Consider the following 26,592-nt stretch of genomic DNA (forward strand, 5'->3'; position numbering starts at 1 on the left):
CAGCCCCGCTGCTTACTAATTCTAATTGCTTAGGCAAGTCACTCATCTCTCATTGCCTTCCTTTCTGGGCTGTAAAATAAATCATATTAAATCCATCAAGGGATTGGTATGAAGACTAAATGAATTAATATATGTAAAGCACTTTAAACAGTGCCTGGGTCAGAGTAAGCCCTGTGAGTATTTGCTACTGTTGCTACCACTATAATGTAATTATCATTGTCTATATTACTATTATCATTACTACCATCATGATTAATATCATTTTTTAAGTTGCTTTAAATTTTGCATAAGGAAAGGAATTCCATATTTAGTAGATGCTTGGCTTTAGCACTAGAAGGTGATGCTTCTGAAGTTTATGGTCACTCACTCATTCATTTAGCCAACAGATTCCTTTAATCCAGTCCAGTTACTAATCAGTGCCAAGCATTTTACATGACATTGGCTTTTAAAATATATGTGATCATCCTTTATTATTCTGCCTTACTGTGTGGATTTTCCTCAAGCTTATAATTGATAGCCATGTGACATCGTTACTGTTCATATAGGTTGTTTCTTTGACTAATGAGCTGCACATTAATAAAAATTTGGTACCGAAAATCTCCAGGGCCATGTCTTTTTAGAAGCTTGATAAGATTGTTTTTGGAGGTAGGCATAATGAGTGTAATACTCTTAATTCTGTTTGACTTTAATTTCACTTTTTGTAATGTTTGCTTTTTGAAGTTTGCTAACATCTTGGCTAAACGTTATGTGGATAGCTTTCATAGAGCAAACAATTGTGCGGTTTACGCCTGCAGGAACAAATTAGCTAAGCTTTTGCTAGGTATGAGAAATTGAGACAAATGGAGTTTAGGAATTTTAAAAAAGAATATTCTTTACCTAAAAATATATCAATACAAGCTTTCACATGAGTTATATCATTACCTCTAGTAGGCTAAGGAATTACAAAAATTAGAACAATTAACTTCTAGAGACCTAATCTGCATCCATCACTCCTTTCCCCAAATCTTTTGACTTCCGTGTTACCTGTTTTGTGCACCTTCTCAGGTGCGAAGGATCTTAACAACATGGAATGTATAGCTAGCAGGGGAAACTTGGAGGTAGCAGTTCTAGGAAAAGACACTGGTTCTAGCTGGTATGGGATGATGAAGAAGCAGCTGAAGAGAAATTATGAAGCCATTTAAAGCTGAGTTATCTGGTCAGCATTCTCCAATACAGGTCTTGGAACAAAATAGCATATTTGTTAACTGGATGACTGAGTGTATAAAATTCATTGCTCCATAAATCATAACTATTAACTGCTTTCCTATTATTAATACAAACATCTTTATTTACAGAAAAAAATGACACTTAGAAGGTGGTCTACAAATAGTCTTACAATATCTATCTCTGCTGAAGCACGATTCAATTTATTTTGATCTTAAGAAGACAATGAAGCAAGAGGTGTTTAGTGGGTGATTTTTCTTATATATAAAATTCCACTTTAGCTTCTCTTTAAAGAGCAAGTGGTGGATGCCAGAGACCTTCACCTCATTCCTAATTTCTACCTTATTCCTGACCTGACCTTATTCCTTGACACTCCTCCACACTTGCCTCCTCCAGACTTGCCTCTTTTCCAGCTTAAAACTGCCCTCGCCTTTTATCCCCCTCTTCTCCTTTGCCTCTAATATCCATTCATTTGGCAAATTATTGGCAGAGCCCATCTGAGAATATCTTGAGACTTTCCCCATGTTCTTGTGCTATTTTCCTATAATCAATGCTTAAGCATTATTACCTGTCAGATAGATTCTTGCAAAATTTACTAATTCCTGTCTCCAGTACCAATCTCTCCCATGTCTTTCCGTTTTCTAATTGATCACACATACCACCACCACTTATATATAACTAACCACAGCATTTATCACAATGCTCCTTCATTCTAAAACCTTTAGCAACTCCATTTTCTACAACATTAAGTGTCAATTTTTCAGTATAGAATTTGACATGTCATTCTGAGATTTGATCTCAAACTAATGGTTCAACCTTATCTCCTACCCACCACAATCAGTCAGTCAATCTGTCTTTCTCTTTCCCTCTCTCCTTCTCTTTTCCTCACTCTCTCTATCTTCCCTTCCTTCCTCCCCTCTGACCCCCAATTTGTGTGCCCATATCATACTGGTTCACAATCTCAGTGCAGAATGCTTTTATTGTGTGCATGCCCTGTCTACCCCCTTGCTAACTCTTTGGATTAAAGATATATTTGCCCTTCTCAGTTCCATCTCAAATGCAACCTCCTCCCAGAAGATTTTCCTGTTTCCAGTTTCCCTTTCTGATCCTGTATCCTCTTCCTCTGAATCTCACAAGAAAGTGCCCCCGATTTGAAAAACGTCATAGTGGTTTAAAACCACTGATCTGGCATGCAGTAAATTCCAATTTGAGTCCTGACTACCTTGTATGACTGGTATGATGTTGGACAAGTGATTTAGCCTCTCTAAGAATCAGTTTACTTAGCTATAAAATGGAAGTGATGTAAGCATTTATACATTTGATAGGAGTACATGTTATAATACCAAGAATGCAACTAGCACAGGCATCCCAAGTTAGAGCTTGTTTACTTTCACTGAAGACATACTACTGTTACTACTGCTTCTGTTTTCTTGCTTTGTATTCTTTTTGTTGCCTTTCTTAACCTGCCTCCTAGATTTTGAACTCCTCAGGCTCTTTGGTTTTTCCTGGCAGAACTTCCCCATTGGAACTACTCACTATTTGTTGAATTCAAGTGAATTAAGTGAATTCCACTACCATCAACAGCAAATTCCTTGTTAGATGTTGACTCAGTATATTTGCATTAACAGAACATTTACATCAGGTGGGCTCCAGTCTCATATGCAAGCTGTTCTAGGATGTCTATCTCTGAAAGTCCATCACTCACTCCCTTGTACATGATAGACTGGGCATCAGTCCCTAAAGGCCACCAACTGCTGCCTTCTATCCACCTATCATAGCCTCTGTCTTCTCCCTCACTGTCAGCAATCTAATCATGAAGAAAGGTTCCTCAGCCCTAGAGTATTTGAAGATTTATTTAATACGTCTTACAAAGGAAATAAGTTGAGAAAAGTTGTAAAGCTTGAAATAGGTTATTCCTTTTTAATCTACAAGCTTACTTGTTCCCTCAGAACGTTCTAATAATCGTACTAATAGCTGATAGTTATTGGTCCCCTTGTATATACCAGATACTGATATATGATGTTTATGTTAGCTCCTCTATTTTTTCCTTTAAAACCAACAACTCTACTAGAGATTTATCTTAATTTCCCATTGTACAAATAAGGAAACATGCTTTTGGTCTTAGTTTAAATGATTTACTCAGACACCCGACTTAACATCACCACTAGGATATACTTCCTGTCTAATTTCACAAGTGAATCATGATTTCCTTCTGAACCAAAGTGTCTCCCCATCTCTCCCCCCAGTCCAGTCTCCTCCCTACTCTAAAAGAGTGGCCTAACTGAGTCAGATCATTGTAATGTTAAAAATGCTGTCTATTTGCCTGGAGTGAAGAAATTAGACCTACAGCTCCTGTTGTATCTTCTCCCTCAAGCTGTACTCCTCTCTTCATGGTGGAACCAAAGGCAACACTCTCCATCTAGTTCTTGCAGAGCAGCTCATTTATAACCCCTGATTCTGCATCTCCTCCCATCGTTTTGTCCTAAAGTCTTACAAAGGTAGCAGCTGGCTCCAGTGATTATTGAATCAGTTTTGTCAAGTGGATCTTAGAATGTTTATCTTGTTAATACTATTGGACTTAATGCGTTGTAACTTCCTGCTTCTGTTTAAGTATGTCATAGAAAGCTGTGTCAACTTAGCTATTTTTGACTGTAGTGAAATCTTTCGACTTTTGTTTAACTGAAGTGTTTTCCTTTACCCCACAGTTCATTCTTTGTCTGTTTTCACAAGTAGCATCCAATCCTGTTTTCCTTTTACTGCTAGAATATTCCTTTCACCTTATTTTCTACATTTTCCACTCTTAGCACCCCCCCATCTATATATATAAAAGCCTAAGCAACCGAATGGCTGAACGACCGGTCGACCGATCACTATGACGTGCACTGACCACCAGGGGGTACACGCTCAATGCAGGAGCTGCCTCCTGGTGGTCAGTGTGCTCCCACAGCAGCAGTGCCTCTCAACTGACTGAACAGGTGCCAGACGCAGGGCTCACAGCTGGCCACCATAGCCCAGAGACCACAGCGGAATAGCAGTGAGCCTACCGAGAGGCAGTGGCATGCGCAGTGGGGCCTGGATGAGCAGGAGCAGCAGCATTGTTGGACTGCCGGTTTCGGCCCGATCCCCGCAGGCTATGCCAAGGGACCCCACCGGTGCATTTGTGCACCGGGCCTCTAGTACATAAATAAATGTATGCATATCCTGCTCACTGGTCCCTGTACTCTATTCTGTAATTTACCTAAACAGATAGCATTGATAGCATATTTTCACTCTGAGGTACTGTGTCCAGCCCTACTTGCTATGTTTGTCTTCCACGAATGGTGTATAGAGAGATTTCTATGGAACCCTATCAAATTTATATAATATTGAGGTTTGTTTTTTTAAAAATAAATAAAAATGTATGTACTAGTCTCTGAGGCCCCCTTTTTGAAAATTAGTTTCTTTCTATCTTGAAATGAATAACAGATAACAATTTATAAAGAGCATGGTGGGCCATGGTATGCATAAAACTTACAATGCTTGTCTATATTAACTAGATCAAATTCTCTGTAAGTGCCTGCATATTACAGTCAACAGAATTGAAAGTCTTGTTTTTTTCTAATATAAAAATATTTTCATGGTAGTAATTTAACAGTTGTCAAATATCCTTCAAGCCAAAAATTGTGCTGTCCTGTATAAAGATAACATAAAAGTTCATTCTGAAATGTTGAAAAATAAAATCTTATAAAGTAGAAGTGAACCTTAAAAAATGCATTCCCCCCCAAAATTTTAGTATTTGAATTTGAAATAAGATTGATTACTTTAACAGATTATAAGATTTACTTTATTAAGTGAATGTAAAAATACAGGACTGATAATTACTAAAGAGCAGATATCAGTATGAAACATAGAACTTAAGTTTACACAGGGGTTTTGAGGGAGGTAGAGAAATATTTGCAAAAGAGAAAAAAATGAGAATCCATAAAGGCATTCTAAAACTTCTTAAGCTGAAATCTTGAAGTCTATACTAGACTAAACACTTGCATTCCAAAAACCTTTATATAATACATACGAGTGCCATCTATCAGCATGTGGGTACTTAATACATTTATTAGGAAAGATAAGTGTTATGCTCTAAGTGCAAAAGTATAAAAGTACATCGTAAAGGTTGAGATAATAAAGCTTCAATGGTTAAATGAGATTTTAGTCTCTGGTTTTAAAAGTCTTTAAAACAATAACGTAACCTTAGAATGTGAATGTTTTGGTTTAGTCTTCCTCAAATACCTCCAAATGCACTATATATCAGTTATTATATAAAGATGATTGCCTGTGGTACGTTAAAAGCTATATAACATTCTCTGCCCACCAAACAATTTCTATTCATGACTTATAATGCATCCCTTTGCCTCGTATTTTATAAACATATATTCATATAATGTCCATATTCTCACATAGAGGGTACAGAGCAGAATCTATTTTATCCCATGATATTATCACTCTAAGATTTGTTTTGTTTCTAACTTTCATTCCAAGCGTCTGCTATAACCTGCTTGACTGAACAAGTTTTAAATATGTCAGCAATATCTGAGCAAAACTCATTTGAAATTTATTATCAGATTTGAAATTCCATCATATTCCACAAATGTTGGAAACTGACATGCTCTTTTTTTTTTTTTGCCGTTCTTAATGATAATAGGTTTGCAATGAAAACACATTAAAAAATAAGCCTAATCCTCTGATGAGAATATATTTAATGTATTTATTTTAGATTGCTGATAATTTAGAGAATATTTCATGCAGAGAGTTCATCAGGCATTTGCTGTCTTAATGTTGTTCTCAACTTTCCAGCAAGGAGCCAAATTTCACCATTTTCAATTTGGAGCAGGAATGCATTTGTAAGCAGCTGTAGCTCTTAATTTGACATCTAGTTTCAGGTCATTTTCATGTAAATAGAAAACAATAGATGCCTGCTTACAATTTCCATAACTGGGATGTTTGCTTCAACTTTATCATTTTTCCTCTGGCAATTTTATTTTCTCTCTCTGGGATTAAAAGAGCCAATAATTGTTCACGGTTATTATTTCCCATCTATATAAAAACGTGTTAGTTCCACATTTTATTACTCAAAAGCTCCCAGGGTCTTCTATATTTCAGTCATACACACTATCCGTTAATGTTTCTAGCTCCTCCTCTCCTTAATCTGGAGTAGGTTAGGCAGGTCAGGCTTTCTATTTCTTTCTGTAATACATTTTCTCCAGGCTTTATAATTTTTTTCTGCCTCTAAAAAACGTACAGAGGTGAAAATTTGGAATTGTTCCATTGAATACAGTTGATGCCTTATTAAAAGGCAACTTTAAATTTTGATTTATAATGCTTTGGACATGCCCATATATATATTACCAACCGTGGCTTCACAGTTATAAAATCTAATTCTTTGCTTTTTCTATTAAATACATATTTTATTTCATTTTTCCTCCGTTTGGGGGGAAATCATACTTTATGATTACGCAAAGCTGTGCTTAGTTCTATGCATTTTATCATCTATACAGTAATTTTCAAGTGTGTCTCAATGGGGAAAAATTTTATTTTTTTGTACATCCTTTTAAATATGTTGATTTATGTAGATTAAGTAGGAAGTTATTTTTGTAGGTAGTCATTTCCATTTGTTCCTCTTCTAGGAGAAAAAATAAGAAATCAGAAACTCTTTGAAGCATTTTATTTCCTGAATCTTCTGAACATTATCAGTAAATCATGCACTCCTTTGATTTTATCTGTGCTGTTAAGTTTATAGAAGTTGATATAATCCTAAAATCATTTTGTTAATGTGCTTCATCTGTATTTTTTTAGCAGAGACTCATCTGTGTTCTTTTTTCCTGCCCCAGTGATCTGACCAGAACAGTGGAGATTTCTGCTGAAGGAGGCCCCCTGGGAATACATGTAGTGCCCTTCTTCTCTTCTCTGAGTGGAAGGTAAGATGCTCTTCTTCTCTCAGAAGTTCATGCTAATGAAAACCTTGACCAGAGCTCATTTGCCCAAACATTTCTCAGAAGAGGATTAAGTGTGTATCTTTGTTATTCAGGTGGACACCTCAAGATAATACTTCTGTTGGCCACTTATGTGTTAGAAAGAAAATGAAATCATTTATTTCTAAGATGCAATGGAAAAGAAAAAAAATCAATCACAGTTCCTGAATTTATAATTAATTATGAAGTACTCTCTTTATGTATTCTTATCGGTAATATGTAGTAAACAAAATCCTTAGAAAAGATTTTAATATATTGTTAGATTAATATTGCAACTGAATTTTTTCATGTTCTAAAATACACTTCAACAAGTGAATATAGTAATTCTAAACTGATATTTTTCTGATATTCCTCAGGAATATAGATTTTAGTAGAATAAATAGTATAACATATGTAATCAGATCAAAAGCTATGCATGTTCTGTTGATATTAGCTATAGTAGCAAAATGCCATCATGCTATTTACTTTAAAAAAATAAAATATGATCATTTACAAATAATTTACCATATCCTTTAAAAATTTTACACTGGCGAATGTTAATTTAGATTGTGTCAGCATTTCTTGAAATGAATGTCTACCCAACTGGATACTGATGGAAATTAAATGTGTACCCGAGAGCTAATATTAATACTGTTATAGCAACCATACAAAGCTAGTATTAGATATTATGTCACTTTTCAACAAGATACTGCCTTTAGATTTATATTGACAAGGACTCTCAAAAACTTAAAAGAAAATCAGTATTTCATATGACATGATTTTAAGTAGTGTGCTATATTTGTTTTCTTAAACTAAATGCATCATCAAGAAGGCAGAACACTTTATTTCAGCTCAGGAGACCAAAGAGGAGAAAAGTCAGTTGATTTCCTCAAGGTCGCACAAAATCCAATCTCCGGACTTGCTCTCACTCCATTGCTCTATCTAAAATAGAACTTTTCCCAAAGGTTATATAGTATTAATTTACTGGTTCTGAATATTTATTCAATTCAGGCTGCCATATAGCAGGAAGAGCAGGTTTAGGCATGATATTTTGGTTGGCATCCTTTTCAGCAGGTAGCCATCTGCTACCTGTAATTGCAAAGTCATCACCTTTTTTTCTGCAAATAACAGCTGATGCCAAGCTGTTGCCGGAATGGATGTTCCTGAAAAAGAAATGAACTGAAAAACCGGTGGCTCTTATTGTCTCATTTCCTGTATGTGTTAATAAGCGTGTTTATAAATGTTACGGGTGATGGCACAGGACAAGCGGAGGCTGTTTTTGATAGACAGGGAGTGTATTTACCCAGTTGTCCTGAGAAAGTCTAATGGCTTTTGGCAGAAGTGCAGGGGTAGAGCTTTGTGAAATACCAGAGGGGTCACAGTACAGGCCCTTTAGCTTAATGCAGCTGGACTAGAACACACGATCATCCCAATGTCCAAAACGTGAGGGAATCTACAACGTGACAATCATCACACTTCATTTTCAATGGTTTGGAAAACAGGTTGACCCTCTGGACCAGCAATCACCTTCTCTCACTTCAAGTGAGGAAAACTCACTGGAATTTATTGATTTCCTCCTTTCTCCCTCCTAATTCTGACTTCTCTAGCATAAGCCTCGTAGAATAGTGGAAAGAGGGTTGGGCTTCGATTCAGAACACTTGGATTTGAATTGCGGTGTTCTCTTTTTATAACTTTGAGCAAGTCCCCTCAATTTGCCTCTTGTGAATACCTATTTCACATCAAGGTTATGAGGATTAAATGACATTAAAAATGTGAAAGCTCCTTGTAAAACGCACACCATATGAATGTGTAAATGGTCAGTATTATTATTATTTTGGCTGAAACAGAAAAGCTTAGTTCAACAATGAACTTTTATAAGTTCATGGTCAACTGTTCAGTAACTTAGTGAAATAGTTGTGTAACTTTTTTCTGCTATCCACTAGTATTATAGAAAGGAAATTTAATTTAAAAACATAAAAAAATAATATGGACGTGGAGACATGAGCCAATAAAAGTTAAGAAGTAATGAGTACAGGCTGAAAAAGCACACTTAACTCAACCCATGTGTCTAGATGCAACTGGGTATAGAGTGTGTCAGACAAGTGTCTGACTTCATAATGCCATATGGTTTCACTGTGTGAGAGGGGGTGAGGTGAGCTAAGGTCAGAGTGGTATACTTAGTTCTTAATTTCCTTCCATTTATTGGTTTGTGTCATTATTTTAAATTAGAATTTACATTTAATTATTTACTAGGACTACTGTAATTGGCTTTGCCTCCAAATTTTTTTTTTTTAGAAAAATACTGCCACACCTGTTGTTGAATTAGAAACCTAATCTAAGCTAGAACACCCTGAGTACAATATAGAGGCTGTTATATTAGATAAAGCCTCAATGGATTCATTAGCTATCACAGCACAGGGTGCTAAATGCTGCTTGTATGGAGGGCTATTGGCTTGCACAGTAAAAAACAAACAAACAAAATATATATATACACACACACATACATACATACTGAGTTTTGGCAGATAAAAAAACAATGTAATTTTATTTTTTTTTAAATCAACATGGTTTTGTTTTATAAGTAAAGTCATTGAATCTCTTTGATTTTTAGTAAATAAAAATGCTATAGCTCTTTTTCATAGTAAGGACAGCTAAATATGAGAGAGGAGATGGAAGGGATGGGTAAAGAGAGACAAAATGTGAGAAGAACTGATGTTTAGATCAAAATCCTAAGCTGGGAGAGTGGTGGAGGCCATGTGATACAGTGGGAAGAATGTAAGACTGCCAGGGAGAGGGTGGGTTAGTGCCTTAATGATTCTCAGAAGACCAAGAAGCAATTGCTACCCCTCTGATTCTTCGGGACTATAGATTTCAGCCTCCTTTATCACTGCTCATTAATGCAAATTAACCTGTTTATCTCAGCTTATAACTCCTCGACCGCATTAATCATTATATCCTGAGAGTCTTGGTCTCAGATGAGACAGTTAATGCAGCCCACCAGTTTGGGGCAAAGTGGATTATCAGGGATTCTTTTCTGAGTCTCTCATACTCTGCATGAAATCAAACTGGAGGAACCCATTCCTTCCAAGGAACAGAGAAGCAGGAATGGTTTGCCAGGGACCAAACTCATAAAAATCAGTCAGTTTTACATTTTACCAAAATTGCCTCTGACACATGGCTTTTAGAGTTGGGCTTATACTGTCAATAAATTTTTCATGGAGAGTTAGGTTATTTAGATCAGCAAGGGTCACATAGCATGCTCCAGCTGTAAAATGCCAGCTAAATTGCAACCAAGTGGCCTGAAAGAATTAATTCATCTCCCAAAATGTGAAATTAAATCCTACGGAGTAGCATTACATGACTGATGATGTACCGAATTAAATTAAAGGAAGACTTGAATGCTTGTTAAAAAAATATCACTTACATAAACTAGTTTAGAACCACATGTGAGTCTCCTAATGGATCATGTTATTGTGTGTCCACCATAACAAAACTCCTAAATGTGAAATCTCAGAGAGTTGTTGAATTTAGGAAAGAAACACTAGTTTGTTCTATTTCTTTACTTTTATATTTTTGCATGTCCAAGAGTTCAGCTTTTAATATTATGTTAGATTAAGGTAGGATTAGTGCCTTAAAAATATTCATTTGAATCTTAGATCCTTTATCAAATAGCAACCTTGGCCCCTTTCCTCCTCCACACAGAATGAGGTTAAATTACTAACCTACTGGAACTAGGGAGTGAAGCGTAACACCTCACCACACACTGGGCCTGTGACCCGGGGCCTTCCCTGAATGGGTGGTATGACTGTTTGCAGTTCTCTCTCTTGCATCTGCCTACTGTATCCATCCAATATGTTTGCAGTAGAGATCTGAGTGTCACTACTGTGCTTCTTCTCCTGCTGCCATCTCGAGGTGACATGCGCTCACTCAGCCAGCTGAGGCCCTGGCGGCAGAGCCTCCCCTTTGTGGCTGTTCCAAACAGGAAGATGGGTTTTCTCCTCCACTTTTATTAGCAGCAGCCCTTTGTCCATGGCTGACCCTATTATTCACCCATAAAGTGTGCTCATATCTTATTTAGATTTGAGATGTAATGCAAAGGGGCTGTATATTAGCACATGAGGCCCCTGTAGAAGGAGATGATGAAGAAAAACAAGAGAACTAGGGAAGAGGAGATGGCAGTTTCTCCATACCCAGCAAATTCCTCGTGGAGAAGGTCTTTCTTTCTCACTCTGGGCTACAGCTAGGACCCTGACATGCCAACAAGGAGCAGGGAAATCCTCACACACACACACATCTATATATATAAAAGCCCAGCAACTGGAACAGCAGAATGACCAGAATAACTTATGGCTATGACGCGCACTGTGGCAGCCAACCAGCCTGATCCGAGCCCTGATCACCCCTCATCCCTGGCCAGACCAGCCCCCAATCGGCCCCCAACACCCCGATCAGTGGTGGGGCCTGTTGGCCAACCACCAGCTGCCCCTCCCCCCTGCAGGCCCAGCCTGATGGGCCCCCATTGGGACGGGCCAGCTAGACCCCCACCTGTGCATGAATTCATGCACCAGGCCTCTAGTCTATATATAAAAGCCTAAGTGACTGGTCGACTGGTCGCTATGACACGCACTGACCACCAGGGGACAGACGCTCAATGCAGGAGCTGCCTCCTGGTGGTCAGTGCATTCCCACAGTGGGAGCCCTGTTCAGCTGACAGGAATGAGCAGGAGCGGCTCCTCCCCAGCCACCTGCCACTTCGTGCACTACTACATTCCTTGGGGGATGTTGGATGCTGGTTTCAGCTGGGTCCCTGCAGGCCATGACTAGGGACCCCACCGATGCACGAATCATATAAAATTAATTCTTATGTTTTTATTGTTGTAGTTCTTTCTCCTTTCCTTTCTTTTCCAGTTCCCTCCCTTCCTGACTTAAACCACAACCACAAAGCACCAGGAGCCTCCAGATTGGTTGAAATCTCTGAATCCAGATTGGTTGAAATTTCAGGCACCTCTTCCCAAAGCCCTGCCCTCCTCACTCCACTGCCTTGCTCAGAAGCAGTGGGTGGGGGTGAGGGTGCCACTCCAACCTGATAAGTCCATTGGCAAGTATTCAAGGCCCCTCCACTGGCCGCCCCACCCAGTGTTAGCTCCCACACTGCTCCTCACACAGGCCAGCGTACACAAACACACAGCGTTTATCCTGCCTTCTTGTCGATTCTCTCTCTCCTATCCAAATTCTACTCATTCTTCTGGCCCAGTTTCATCCCACTTTCTCCCCACATCCTTCTGTGAAGGATCTAGGCTTATTGATAGTGTCCAGATTTTTAATTTCTGCTTTGCTCTAAGCATGTCCTGACCAATTGCCCTGGCCCTACAACCTTGTCTCATAAGCCTCCTTCCTGAACACATAGAAGACACCCAGCACATGTTTGACTCCATTAACAGATGAGACCAAACTTCCTTCTAAATGGAGCAATAAGATCTGTGCTTAAATGTTGACTTTTTAAGATGCAAATTATTGAAACAGGTAGTAAGACTGCAAAAACATTACAGTGAATAACTCATCCTCTCCTGTTACTAATCATCAACTTACCCCCTTGGCACTAACTGCGTATTGCGGTCAGCTGTGATGCCCTCCTCCAAGCCACCAGCCTTTCGTATCCTCATCTGCACTTAGCCACCGGAGCCCTTTCTAAGTTTCCTTTAAGCACTAGAAATGGGATTGTAGATTCATGTACCCTGGGTAGGCATTTATGTCTATTTGTCTTGAAGGGATTTTTCTCTTTTGAGTGAGTTGTGTTTTTTGTCCTTTTTTTTCACTTAGGATTTAAATAACAGACAGTTACCTGAATATAAAGCATCTTTTTTTTTTCACAAATAAAAATTAGTACTTATTTCTGAATAGTTGAAAGTGGAGAAATAATGAGCATATTATTATTCAGTAGTTGCACTTCAACCTAAATTTTGCATTTAGGATTCTAGGACTCTTCATTCGCGGCATTGAAGAAAACAGCAGGTCCAAGCGGGAAGGACTGTTTCAGGAGAATGAGTGCATTGTAAAGATCAACCAGGTGGACCTCGCAGACAAAACCTTTGTTCAGTAAGCATTGTTTTTTTCATTGTTTTATTTATTGTATGATGCCTGGAATGTTTACAATTATTACTGAGCTCATTATGATCAAAATTCTAGGTAGAATTTCCATCAGTTCCCTTTGAATGACTCCAGACTACCCGTTTTTAATTGCAGCTTATGTTTCAGCATACTCAAAGGCCCCGACAGCCCCAGGAATGAATGGTAAACTGTGGAATGGAGCAAGCCTTCCCAGCTGGTTGTCTTTCTGGGGCATCTATAGATGGGTTTGTTTTTCCTGGGATATGGGTCAGTTAAACTGGTATTTAATGACTCTTTTCACAGACTGTTAGTTCAGCTTTTTAATTAACTTACTTGGTATCAGTAGTCTTCCTTCAACTAAATATCTGTGAGTGATGTCTGTGCAGACTCACTGAATAATAGAAACAAAGCGGGGAATTAAAATACTCTCCCCCAAGAAATCATTTCTCTGTGCATGAAAATGTGATGGGAATAGGTTTTTCGAGTAAAGATTTAGAAGATGTAGCAGACTACATGTATTTTTTAAATGTATGTTGGCATTGCCTTGGGATTTGGAGCAATAAGATAAGTGTGATGAATACTTCTTAGTAATCATCACCAACCTCTTGTTTCTGATCAAAATAACTCATAATATGTCCTCCCTGTGGTCATTAGTTCTCAGTATAGTCTGTGGAGGGAGGGGGCCAGTGGTTGTGGGTTTAGGGAGCATCAAGCACTGGTTGCTTTGGAAGAAAAGGAAACCTTGTCTATTTCTGAAAATAATGAATAATAGATCAAATTATAGTCATTATTAATAATGATATTATTTTTGTAAACCACTGTCTTTTACAAGGACTTGATAAGTATGTAAGGCAGACATTATCATCCCTATTTTTTAGAGGTGGAAATTGGGGCTCATAAAAATTCAGTATGGAGTTAGTTGAGAACAGAAACTGACTCCTGGGCAAGGAACTGGCCGGGAGACTGGGCTTGTCATATGCAGTCTTCTCCCTCCCCACTACCCACATGGGCAGTTCAGCACTTCAGAAAGATGAGGGGGAGCAGATGGCAGTGGGAATTATGATTCATTATTATTTGGTGTGGCTGCTGGTAACAGAGGCCTGAAATAAAAGTAGCTCATGCAAGATTAACATTCATTTTTTCTAAGGAAAAAAAGTATGGAGGTGGCAGTCCAGCGTTGATGTGGTGGGTCCACCACCATCAGCGTAGCAGGCGTCTTCCCTCTTTCTGCTTTACCATTCTTCTTGTGTGGCTGCCACTTTTAAGCTGTGTCAGGCCCACAGGATGGCTGCTGGAGTTCCCTCCCTCACTTCTGAGTTTCAAAAAATAGGAAAGAGAAATGGGAGAACAAAAAAGTCTCCGCCTCACAGATAATCCATCTTTTCTCTACCCCTTCACTTGTGTCTCATTGGCAAGAAAAGCTGGGAAAGGGAGTTATTTTACCTCGTCATAAGGCATAAGGAAGAAGAAGAAAAAGTAGTCAGAAATTTGAGGATAAATATAAAGTGCTAAGACAAAAAAAGTAAAAACTTTATGTAGTCTACAACGGAGTGACCAGAATAAACAGGAGGGTGCATATGGGATTTAAACCCACTGTGACATTCGGCTCAGCCCACACACCTACCAGATGTCTCTATGAGGAAACGTTTGTGTCAAAACTGAACTTTGGGAACACAACTCATGGTACAGAAGACCTATACTTTAGAATGAAGTCCTAAAAGGGAATTAATTGATCATCTGATCAATATACAAAATGATTTTTCCCATCTAAAATTAAAGCTTGCTTTGCTATTTACTTCAGTAATCATTACTGGATTGATTTAGAAATGCTTAAAAGCTGTGGTTTCCTAGACAAGTTACTTAATCTCTCTGAGCCTCAATTTTTTCATTTTGCAAAATGAGAGCTAATTTTACTGAGCTAACATGGTCACTAAGAAGATTGAGAGACTTGCCCAGCCAGTATGGTTCAGTGGTTGAGCATGGACCTATGAACCAGGAGGTCACGGTTCGATTCCTGGTCAGGGCACATCCCCAGATTGTGTGCTCAATCCCCAGTTGGGGGTGTGCAGGAGGCATCCAATGGGCGATTCTCTCTCATCATCGATGTTCCTATCTCTTCCTTGCTGTTTCTGGAATCAATAAAAATATATTCTTTAAAAAAAAAAGAAGATTGAGAGACTAATGCATGTGTAGCTTAGTACAGGACACCTAAGGGCAGGATATGTGTGGTAACTAGTATTTGTTTAGCAAAGTCAAGCTCGTTTAGTAGTGATAGCATCTCCTCTGCCTATGCTGCTCCCATTACTGTGATGCTGGCGTGCTTTAGAGATGGCATTGCTAACTTCAGTTCTTAACACATTTCCCTACATGATTCCTAACTCTCCTTCAAGGGCTCAAGACGTCTTCCGCCAGGCAATGAAAGCTCCCTGTGTACTCCTCCATGTGCTTCCCCCTCAAAACCGTGAACAGTACGAAAAATCAGTCATTGGACCTCTTAACATTTTTGGTAACAACGATGGTGTTTCAAGAACAAAGCCACCACCTCCTGTCCACGCAAGATTGGGAATAAAGACCATGAATCTCACCGGAACAAGCAGCCCCGAAGAAGATGGGTCACCTTCCCTGCAGCAAAGCAAGAGCCCCCTAGTGTCAAGAATAGGGAGAAAGCCATCCTCTCCCTCACTCTCCCCTCTCATGGGGTTTGGCAGCAAGAAAAATGCAAAGAAAATTAAGATTGACCTTAAGAAAGGTAATTATTAAATTATGCTTAATAGCATTCTATTATTGTAACATGTAAAATTGGTTAAGAGAAATGCATTAAGGCTAATTTCGTTAATTCTCCCTTCATTTAATTGTATCAAAGAATGGATTTAACTGTATACTTAGGTAACAAATTTCTGAAAACTGTAGAACTTTCTTATTCATCTCTTCTTGTGAAGAGTGTAGATTATTTGAAACAAGAAAATAATGGAGACATGCTGGGGAATGGAGAGACTCATTGCAAACTTGATACACACAGAGCAATACTGTAGCACAAGTTAATACTAAATAGACACTAAAATTCAATTGTTCCTGTTTTGAGCAAGATTCATGATTTTTGAAACAACCTTAGGCCAAGCTCAGAAAACATATGTTTTTGTTTCTCTAACATAGTTTTGGACCAGCAAAAAAATTTATTCCTCAGAAACCAAACATGTGACAATTAGTCATATCACTAATTCAACATTGCAAGCAATTTTTAAAAATATACTTAATTTCAAAGGCATGTCTAACCTTTTATTCATCTTTTTCAATCCTTCTATCCATTTCAAATGTTGATCAATGAGACTAGATCATGGGTGTACATACATATTTATGTAATATTATCATAAACATAAGCATTCATGCATTTCCATGCCTTTGTTTATTTTGTAACTCCCCTTCCCCCACTGCAGCCTTTTATAATAATATGTGATTTTCAAGACTCAATTCAAAAGAAACTAAGATCTCATAGATTCTTGTCTAAATTAGCAGATAATTTAATGATCATAAGGTAGTTTTAGGATGCTTATTAACATACATTCAAAGCAAATAGCATGTACCTTTAATAGAGATTATTCTGAAAGATCCTCTAGTCAAAATTGCATCCCCCTATAAGAATCTATACTGGGAAGAAAATGTATTGACTGAGAGGCACAAACAGACCAGTGTGCTTAGCAATTGGGCTTTTTATATAAATGCATAATTAGTGCTTTTCGTACAAATTATCCAATTGTGTATAGATATAGGGCTGTGTGCTTTGAGGATAGATGAATCAAAAGTAGAATGTGGCCTTAAAAAATCCATCAGAATGCCTTGATTGTAAAAATAAAGAATATAACACCACAGTTGTACTTTGGGAAGATTAATCTGACAGTAAAAAGATACACCAAAGAAGAGGCCAAACAACAAAGGCTCAGCAAAGGGTGCATTGCAGGTGTTCAGATATAATGTGTATTCCTTAGTAGCTGCCTGGATGTAGGAGGGACAAAAGAGAGAAATTACAGTTATTGCTGAGAGTTTCAGCCAGAGCAGCTTGCATGATGGAGATGCCATTTCTAGAAATTATAAATTCATGTAGATGAGTAACTTTGAAAAGGTCGGGATCTAGATCAGAGAACAGGTTCATAGTGACGTTTGAAGAGCTGGTGAAAGTATGCGCATGGTGATTTCTAGAATGCCGACACCAGAGAGATTAGAGCCAAACAACGACATTTAGGTATCATTTATAGGGAGAAGATAGTTTGAGCCAGGAGCTGGGCAAAGCAGAGAGTCTGGAGGAAAAATGGTTCAAGGACAGGTCCTTGGAGAACATCTATTGCTGTGGGAGAAAAGTGGGTAAGAGAGAGAATGACAGATATGATATGATCAGACTGGTAGGAAAATGATCAAAAAATAAAGATACAGAGACCAAGGGGGAGTTAATTTCAAGAAAATGATTGCTTAAAAAATGTCAACAGTAGAGAAGGGGGGAAATTAAGAATAGAAAGAATTACTGGATATGCTCACACACAGGTCACTGGTGTTAGAAGACTGAAGAAGCAGTAAGATTGAAGTAAGGACTCTTTAGAATAGAGAAATCTGAGCATACCTTTAGATAGAGTGAAAACCCATCTCCTTACCGAGAGATTGAAGATTCAAGCGAGCAGGACAGGAACATCAAGTGTGAGTGAAGGGACAGTGGTTTGCAGTGTACAAGGGACAGACACACGTAGAGGGGGCCACAGGGGAGCCCGCTGATTGAGTGCTGCAGGACTCATGTCCCAGGGTCCTTTGCTTCTAATGGTTAACTGAGAATTCAGTATCCCAGGTGTGTGGATAACACGTGGCATTTCTTCTAGGGCCTTAATAAACGAAAGTGTTACATGTCTGCACTTGGCCCTAAATCCACTTTGATGGCATCATAGCCTGTCAGAATCTACAATCTATATTTGAAACTAGAACAACTGAAACTTATTTAAAATATTTGCTGGAATGTAACTATTTCACTTATTCTACAGGAGTCTAAATTAGGTAGATTTTAGTGTAGGATTGAATATAATATTATTCCTCTTACGGTGACCCTGCCTTTTCCTGGTCTTATTTACTAGGCCCGGAAGGACTTGGTTTCACTGTGGTCACTAGAGACTCTTCCATACATGGTCCTGGTCCCATTTTTGTGAAAAACATTTTACCAAAGGGAGCAGCAATAAAAGACGGCCGCCTGCAATCCGGGGACAGAATTTTGGAGGTAAGAATTGAAATTAATAACTTCAATAAAATATTTCTTGGTATTTATATAAGTATATGAACATATATATTAATATTTAAATTTTGAATATAATATATTGAAAATCATTACTTAAATACAAGATAAAGACTTTAATTATAAAACTCATTAATAAGCAGCCTAACTTTGTAAGCCCTCAATGAGACCAGCGATATGGGGACAAGTTACACTGAAAGCTTTTCTCTGTCTTCTTTTTCTTACTTTCACCTCTTAGGGTCTCTGGGGACTTTGGATCAAATTTAAGAGTTCCTTTAATTAGGGGTAAGATTTTCAAAGTTACACCCAAGCCCTGGTAACAATTTCTTTAAACTTCTTTAAAAAATGGGGCTGCCTGTCTCGGGTTGATCTATGCCTCTAGAGAAGAATTTGGAATTACCCAATGCAAGAGGCTTTTTTTTTCTCCTCATTTAATTTTGTTTGATAGCATCATCTCCTCATCTCCTTGGCAAATATATATTGTCAGCTTACTGTTCAAGAAATCAGCTTCATTAAATGGAACTGCTGGTTCCATTTAACTTCCTCATGGCACAGAAGCAACACTACATAGCTCTGTAGGCAGTTCTAGATCATGAATGATGTACTGAATGACACCACAGCTGCAAATGAGAATTCCCAATCATCTATGATGACCTGATGACTGTAATTTTCCAAACATGGAGAACGCTGTAACAAAAGATGCTGTTTCCAGAGAAATTTGCCACATGATAATAGTCCATTTCTGCTTCCTGCATGAGGCAGAAAATGGTGCCAGCTAAGCATTTGCAATACACTTCCTTCTTACTTGAAGAATCATTCTCTGGTATCTTTCAGTTTGATTTTCCCCTCATAAGAATGTAAAGTCTTAGGAGAAACTGCTTATATTAATTACTGACTCTCTGAGGCTGTCCAACACCTTAATGAGTGATGGTTGGTGTATTATTGTTATTTTAAACATGGTTGTTTTGGGTCCATGTGTTCACTACTCATGACTTCAGATCTTCGTGGATCGTGGGGAGTCCATTTGCTGCTTACTTTCAAAAACCAATTAGGGTAGAAGGAGATGGCAAGTGTTGTAATCATGGCGGTTCCTGTTATTATCTTCATCAGGTAAATGGCAGAGATGTCACTGGCCGGACTCAGGAAGAGCTGGTGGCCATGCTGAGGAGCACCAAGCAGGGAGAGACGGCGTCTCTGGTCATCGCCCGCCAAGAAGGAGCCTTTCTGCCCCGAGAGCTGGTAATGTTCAGACAGAGATAACTGAACTCAGTAAACTCCTAACATCTGAAGGAGGACATCTAAGTCCCAGGCTCCATTCGAACCAAGAGTGCTTTGCTGCACTTGGGGTATCTCAGTTTTAGAATGTTAATGCAAGGAGTTGGATAAATGCTGCTTACTGGTGCACAAGACCCTTTTAAGGAAGCAATTTGATAATACTCAGCTGAGTAAAATATACATTGAGTATGAACTAGGCAGTGGGCCTTATGCAAAACACAGATAGCGAATATGTCAATGGCCCTGCCTTACTGCAGTTTGCAGTCTAAAAGGAAATACAAATATAAGATAATTCAAAATGGTGATGAAGAAGACTGCTTGGTGCTGCAGTAACATATAACAAGGGAATTTGGCCTAGTCTTTTTTTTTTTTCTCTTTTTCTTCTTCTTCTTTTTTTTTTTTTGTTTTGTTTTGTTTCGTTTTGTTTGTTTTGTTTTGTTTTCTTTTATTTTTATTGGCCTAGTCTTGAGGGCTAAGAAAGGTAGCTAGAGGGAGAGTATTTCAAAAGTCTGACCTTTCGAACTATACCTCTGGTAATCTCTCCTAAACTGATTAGCAAATATGTGGGAAACATTCGTGTCATTTATTTTTTTCCCAAGTCCTATTTATTGTAGTGATATATTGTGTTCTATACAACCATAAGGTATTGGTTGAGTAAATAACTGGAAGCTTCTAAGGAAATATAAGTACTTTAAATAGTCTCTGTGAAGAATTGATAATAACATGAGAAAACGTTTATAGTATATTGTTAAGTTAAAGAGCAGGGTATAAAATGACCTATGTAGTATGATCAAATTACATTTTAAAATCTGTTTTAAAAATAACTGAAAGGAGATGTACCTGAATAGCTTGAATTATGAGAGAATTTTATTTTCTCACTTTTTTACAACGAACACAAATTATATATTTTATTATTGATATATTTGAAAAGGCTATATAGAATCTTCAAAGGACTTTTTATGGCTAATAACAAAGAGGAATAGATGTGATAAGAGGATTTTTATTACCCTTTGGTTTTTATTTTATTTCCTTTGGATCTATATAAGAAATTACAAAAGCACATATGTGTAATATAATAGGTTCCCAGAGTTAGATCAACAGAGGGCTAGTTGAGAAAATTGAGGATAGTTAGCTCGAGAAAGAGAAAGTTTAGGACATATCATAATTGTTACCAGATATGTAAAGAGTTATTGTATAGATTAGAAAGTAGTCTTAATCTGTTTCTTTAGATAGTTTATATTCATTAATTTACTTTTGCATTAAGTTAACAATTTATTGAGCATCTGCTGTGCACTAAATAGGAGGTTCTGGGGATGCAAAAATAAAACTCATATTTGCCCTCAGTAATAATGAGCATTAATATATGAGAGAGGTGATTCAGCAAGGCTGTCTATTCAAACATGAATATAAACTCATATACAGAAGATGAGGCTCAGAGTAGATATTGTAAAAGTATGTGAGGATTTTTCCTGAGAGCGTCTTAGGCAGATGATGAGGCATGCTCTGTTCCAATATTCTATATAGCCTATACCCTTCTTGGACACCTCCAATAGTTAGAAAGTTCTTGGAACATTATCACTTCCAACTACTTGTTTTGGTACAAACTCAATAAGGGCAAAGGAGGTGGGGAGTGCTGTCTTTGTGGTTTATGCCACTACTTTTTCTTCCTTTTCCTATTTCCCTATAAATCTTCCCAAAGCATACAACAGGGCAAAGAGACGAATGTATAAGATGATGGGAAAGAGAAGGAATAATTGAAAGGAAACTCCTGCCACAAAAATCATGCTGGAAAGGCGGTCCTTTCCCATCATCTTAATTAGTGGCATAAACCACAAAGACAGCACTCCCCACCTCCTTTCCTCTACTTGACTCCTATATCCAAGCATTTTGGTAGAAGAATCTGGAATTTTTATCTCGTCTCCTTGCTGAAGCTCCTTACTTTTCCTAAAGAGAAATGCTGAAGAAACTTGGAGTCTAAATTTCCCCCCTGAAATTTAGATAGATTTTTCCTTCGATCCTTTATTTATCCCAACATCTTAGTCTTTTGCTACAAAAGTTGAAGTGGAAAAAAACGATAAAAGTGGGGCTGCATGTGTACATGGCAGGAAGCCCTTCATTTCCTGTCCACTTCTTTGGTTACTGGAGATAAAAACTCAGAAAACCTCAGTGGGTTTAGGCAGTACTTGTTTCAGGGACAGGAGAACAAGAAAAGGAGTTTTATCTGTGTGTTCTGTTGAATAGGGTCCTGGAAGGAGCAAAACCCTATATAGAAAGAGAAACTTCCCAACCGCCCCCTGTGCATGCGAAAGAAACAAATGACAGAGCTCCAACTGGAAACTCAAACCCTCACATGCCCCTGGCTCCCCATCTAACAGTCCCTATGCCCTTCCCCTTCCCCATGTGTCCTCTAGCATTCCCACCCCCCACTCCTAAGTCCTTCTTCCTGTAAGCTCCCTCTTCCACCAGGTAAGGGGGGAAAGGATGTTGAATCTATCCCAATTTGAAACTCTGAATACATTTTCACTCAAAGGCAATTACATGTGGAATGTAGCAAATGGAATAATAGAATTTTCAGACTAAAGGGAGCTGGAAGAGTCTGTGAGTCCAGCTCTAATTTTCAGTTGAGAAAACAGGTTTGTTGCTATTGAGTAACCTGTGCAGGTCCCCACAAAGAGCAGGAACTAGAAGCCTATGTTTCTTAACACGTAGTGTCATCTCTGGTGTTCAACTCCCTGTCCTCAAACTCTGTATTTCGTGCTTACTGTGTGGTCTAGAGCTGGTCACAATATCATTCTGAGGCTCACTTTCCCCATCTGTACCCTCAGATTTTTGTGAGGATTAAAAGAGATAATACATGCAAAGCTTTTAGCCTACTTTATGGCCGATTATAAGTTATTGATGTATGTTAGCTATAATTATTCCTTCTTGTACATTACTACTTCTGTAGCACTATTAACATAATACTATACTTTATATTCATTGTGGAGTAAATAAATGTATGCACTTTTGCCTGGGATTAACCACTATTTCAAACATTGATTTTTTTTATTATTTTAAAATGTAATTTTGGTATCCAAAATACAGAATTGCAAACAAGTTTTATAACCAACCAAGTCCATAATTCAGGACAGCCTGCATATATTATTTCATTTTCATTTAATAGAATTTAGCAAAATTTGATTTCTATCCCAGAAAGTGACATCATAGCCTGAGCCCACCAGAGAACATATTAAATTAATTGTGCAACGACAAGATTGAGTGCAAATAAATTATTTGTTCTCATTGTTTTTAGTTTTGTACAAAATTTGGAGGGCATATGGTTAGTATCCATCCTCTTAGAATTCCCTGGCAAATCATCTCGACTCTTTTAAAAATATTTGACTTCTAACTATCCACGCATGTACAATATTCTTTGTAACCACAGCAAAGCAAGGGCCTTTGAGGCTTAGAAGCACCTAAGTCATGTGGACCCGGAACCTTTGTTTTGGAGAACTATGGGATAGCATTCTCTTTCCAGCCCGAAGGCCTGCCTTGGGTGCCAAGGAGCATGAACCATGCAGCAAGTTTCAAGAGGGGTCATGCTTGGCATGCACAGGAGCGTTTCCATGGGAATTACTTCATAGTGTGGCATGCACTAGACTAGTCGAAAGAGCAAAACGAAGAACACTGTTCTTTGTGACAGAGCTTTGTATTTTTCTTCCAAATAAAAATTGAAGATCGTATCGCTTCGGCCTCTTCTCCCTTCTCGTGATTGATGTGCACACTTGACTTTCCATTGAAAACGTGGCAGGGTGAAGGAAGGACAGCACTTCCTGCTTTTGTCTTGTTCTATCTCCTTTGAAGACAACAAACTGTGTTTCTTGTTTTCTTTCCTGAGAAGCCGTCCTCTCCCTTTTGTTAAGCCTTGCTATTTCAGAAGCTCGATACCCTTTCAACAGCGCAGCTCTGCCTGTTTTCTGACAGTTAAATCTTCCTTGTTTCCTTGTTATCACTAGCTTATTGTCAAGTCTTAACACTTACAGTCAAGGGACCGTGTGGTCAGCAGTGCTACAGGAAGCCCCGATATAGGATGGCCTCTCGGATGTGACCCTCTGTCACGCCAAAAGGCCTTGGCATCCATTTCCTGGTCGTTTCTCCTGCCTGCCACATAAGAGATGTGTGCTAAGCACTGGCTGGGCCATGTCCTCCTTCCAGAGCTGTTGGTTAGTATCGCAAATTTAGCAGCACATATAGCCCGCCTTCTTTCCATTTGTGGCAAGCTGGGTTAAAAATCAAATGAGAGGAATTCATGTAACAACATTACAACTATTTAGCTCTTCCTGGTATCTTTACCAAAAGAACTGTGCATCCGAGATAATCCTTCCAGAATCCCAGCCCAAAAGATCCTTTGATCTCCTCGCCCCCTGACAGGGTGAGAGTTTATTAAAGAGGTGTTCACATAAGGAACATTTTTGCAGAAGGAACTTGGAGATTAGTGTTGGTAATAGAATCGGAGGGGAAACTGCTGTGTCTGCGTCTGCACTTGAAATGAAAACTATGCTGCTTAATCGGTGGTTTGTTTGGTCTGTTCAGTGACAGACTGGTCTACAAGTTCTTTTCCATCCCTGAGACCAGAATTTTTTTATTTATTTTTTTTATGTTCCTGCAAAGTGTGGAACGAAGCCATCTTTCCATTTAGGAAAGATCCTGAAAAACTGAAGGTTTTATCTTCATTCCATGCCTTTGTTTTTTTAAGAGCTTCAGAGAGAGAGAGAGCGAGCGACACTGTGTTATGTCCTATGTGTGCATGTATGTGTGTGTGTAAGTATATGTCTTCTTTCATTTCTTGAGGAGAAAGGAATATTGTGCCATTTCTTTGTTAACCTCTTTAACATTTCATATTCTGACCTACTGCCTTATCTTTAAATTATCCTGAAAATCACAGCAATCCCTGGTGGGTAAAACCCGCTGAGAAAATTTCCAATGTATTTATAATTTCTACCTGCCAAGTGTGCCTGCTATTAAATGACAGTCTCTGCAAGTGGGATTGACTTTATTTCAAAGAAGCAAGTTGCTCCTGCCTGGCGGGATTGAGATCCAGAAGTCGGCCATGTTTGTCATGCTGATTTGACCTTCACTTAGGAATAGTTTTCTTGCTGAGAAAAAAAAAAGTGATGCACACACGTGTGAGGCCCCCTGCATAGCTGCTGCGCTTGGAGTATTTCAGCACTTCCTATTCACCAGTCCCTGGGACCACCTCAGCCAAGACATGTGGACCCGATTCCTTCCTGGTTTTCTCTGTCTTCTTAAGTGAAAAATTCGCATCTTCAAATGTCAAATTATTGAACATCATAAATCATGCAAGAAATTTTGTTTGAAATTTCAGATGAACCTCATTTAACTGATATATTATTGTACTCCCTTTGGCTATTGGATTCAAATGATTCCATGCTTAATTAACCAAGGTACTTAAGGAAGAGTGAATATTATAGCAGCTATTGTGGATAAGTAGCAGAAATTAAAGAATGATTTTAGAATGATTTTTCTATGTAAACCAAAGTCCCTGGGTTATGTTTTGAAATTTAAGTCATTATACAGAAATCAAGATGCACTGCTATATTTTATGGATTCTGCTGGTAACACAGTTCTAGTGACTTAAGATGGAGTCTGTGCTGAGATATAGTCTCCATTTCTGCTTTCCTCTATAATAACTTCCACTTCCTTCTTACTGTATTTCCAGTCAACCAATTTGTGTTTAATCCTAGTCAAGGCTCTGCAACATGAACTTCAGAGGTTTATTCTAATAAGATGTGCTTCTGTCCTAAGGGAGCTTCTAGCCCATAAAGAAAAGAAAAATGATGAGTTGATGAAATTGGGCAAGTAAAGTGTTGCAGTGATTCAAAGTTGGAAACCAAGGAAACCTTCGAAAACACAACAGACTTTGCCCTGGCTGGTGTTGCTCAGTTGTTTGGGCATCGTCTCATGCATTAAAAGATTGCCTGTTTGATTCCCATCTACTGATTGGCTGAATGGCTTAAGATACCCCCTTAAGCCCCCATTTCTCACCCCTAATATAGGGATCAGACTATTGTCAACTTAAGAGACTCTTTGCATTAAATGAGATGCATGTAAAGTACTTAGAATAGGACACAGAATGGGATTCAACAAATGTTATTGTTATCACCATTGCTCATCTGAATGAGGAACACTAAGTGTGCAGTTAGGGTTTCCCACCCATTGGTGATTGAGAGAGAAATGAAGGGAGAAAACTTTAGTTTGGGCGTTTGATAGATGTTGGGGTGACAGAGTAAGAAATATCAATAATTCTAAAGTTTCAACTTTGGATGTTTAGGGATAGCATTAAGAGATGTATAGGTTGGTTTGGAGGGAAAAAACAATTATTCTGTCCTAGAATTGTATTCCTTTCATGGATTTCACACTGGCCTATGGCCCTAGGATGTCAGCATATTTTCCTTCTCCTTGCTCTCTAGCCATCCCAAACTCTTCTCACCAGTTTAAATGTTACCAGGGCCCTCTCCTTGCCAAACATTTGCTAAGAGCCTCCCCCCTGTCTAGGACACCCCTTCCCTTCCCTTCCACCTCACAGCTTCTTAAGATATCTACCTACAGGTCCCTTCCTTGGTCACAGCTTCCTCAAAAGCCCAGGTGTTGGTTATGGAGCCCCATTTTGTTTTCCATTCATATTCAGGCCTCCCCTCATCATGCCCCTGAATCACTCATTGCTAAATTTTCTCCTGTAGACCTTAAAAACTGTAGAGAAGT

The 26,592-nt window shown here is 38.5% G+C and overlaps 1 protein-coding gene across 1 annotated transcript in view; it reads left to right on the forward strand.

The window, feature by feature from the left end:
• PARD3B (par-3 family cell polarity regulator beta) overlaps positions 1-26,592 on the forward strand; it is a 902,602-nt gene that overhangs the window by 456,412 nt on the left and 419,598 nt on the right. The window contains exons 6-10 of the mRNA XM_079783005.1: positions 7,065-7,151; positions 13,155-13,280; positions 15,683-16,041; positions 18,401-18,540; positions 19,666-19,794. Coding sequence (XP_079639131.1) covers positions 7,065-7,151; positions 13,155-13,280; positions 15,683-16,041; positions 18,401-18,540; positions 19,666-19,794 — 841 coding nt within the window. The remainder of the gene's footprint in view (positions 1-7,064; positions 7,152-13,154; positions 13,281-15,682; positions 16,042-18,400; positions 18,541-19,665; positions 19,795-26,592) is intronic.

The sequence above is a fragment of the Cnephaeus nilssonii genome (genome assembly GCF_951640355.1).
Source record: "Cnephaeus nilssonii genome assembly, chromosome: 10".
NCBI classification, from domain to species: Eukaryota; Metazoa; Chordata; class Mammalia; order Chiroptera; family Vespertilionidae; genus Cnephaeus; species Cnephaeus nilssonii.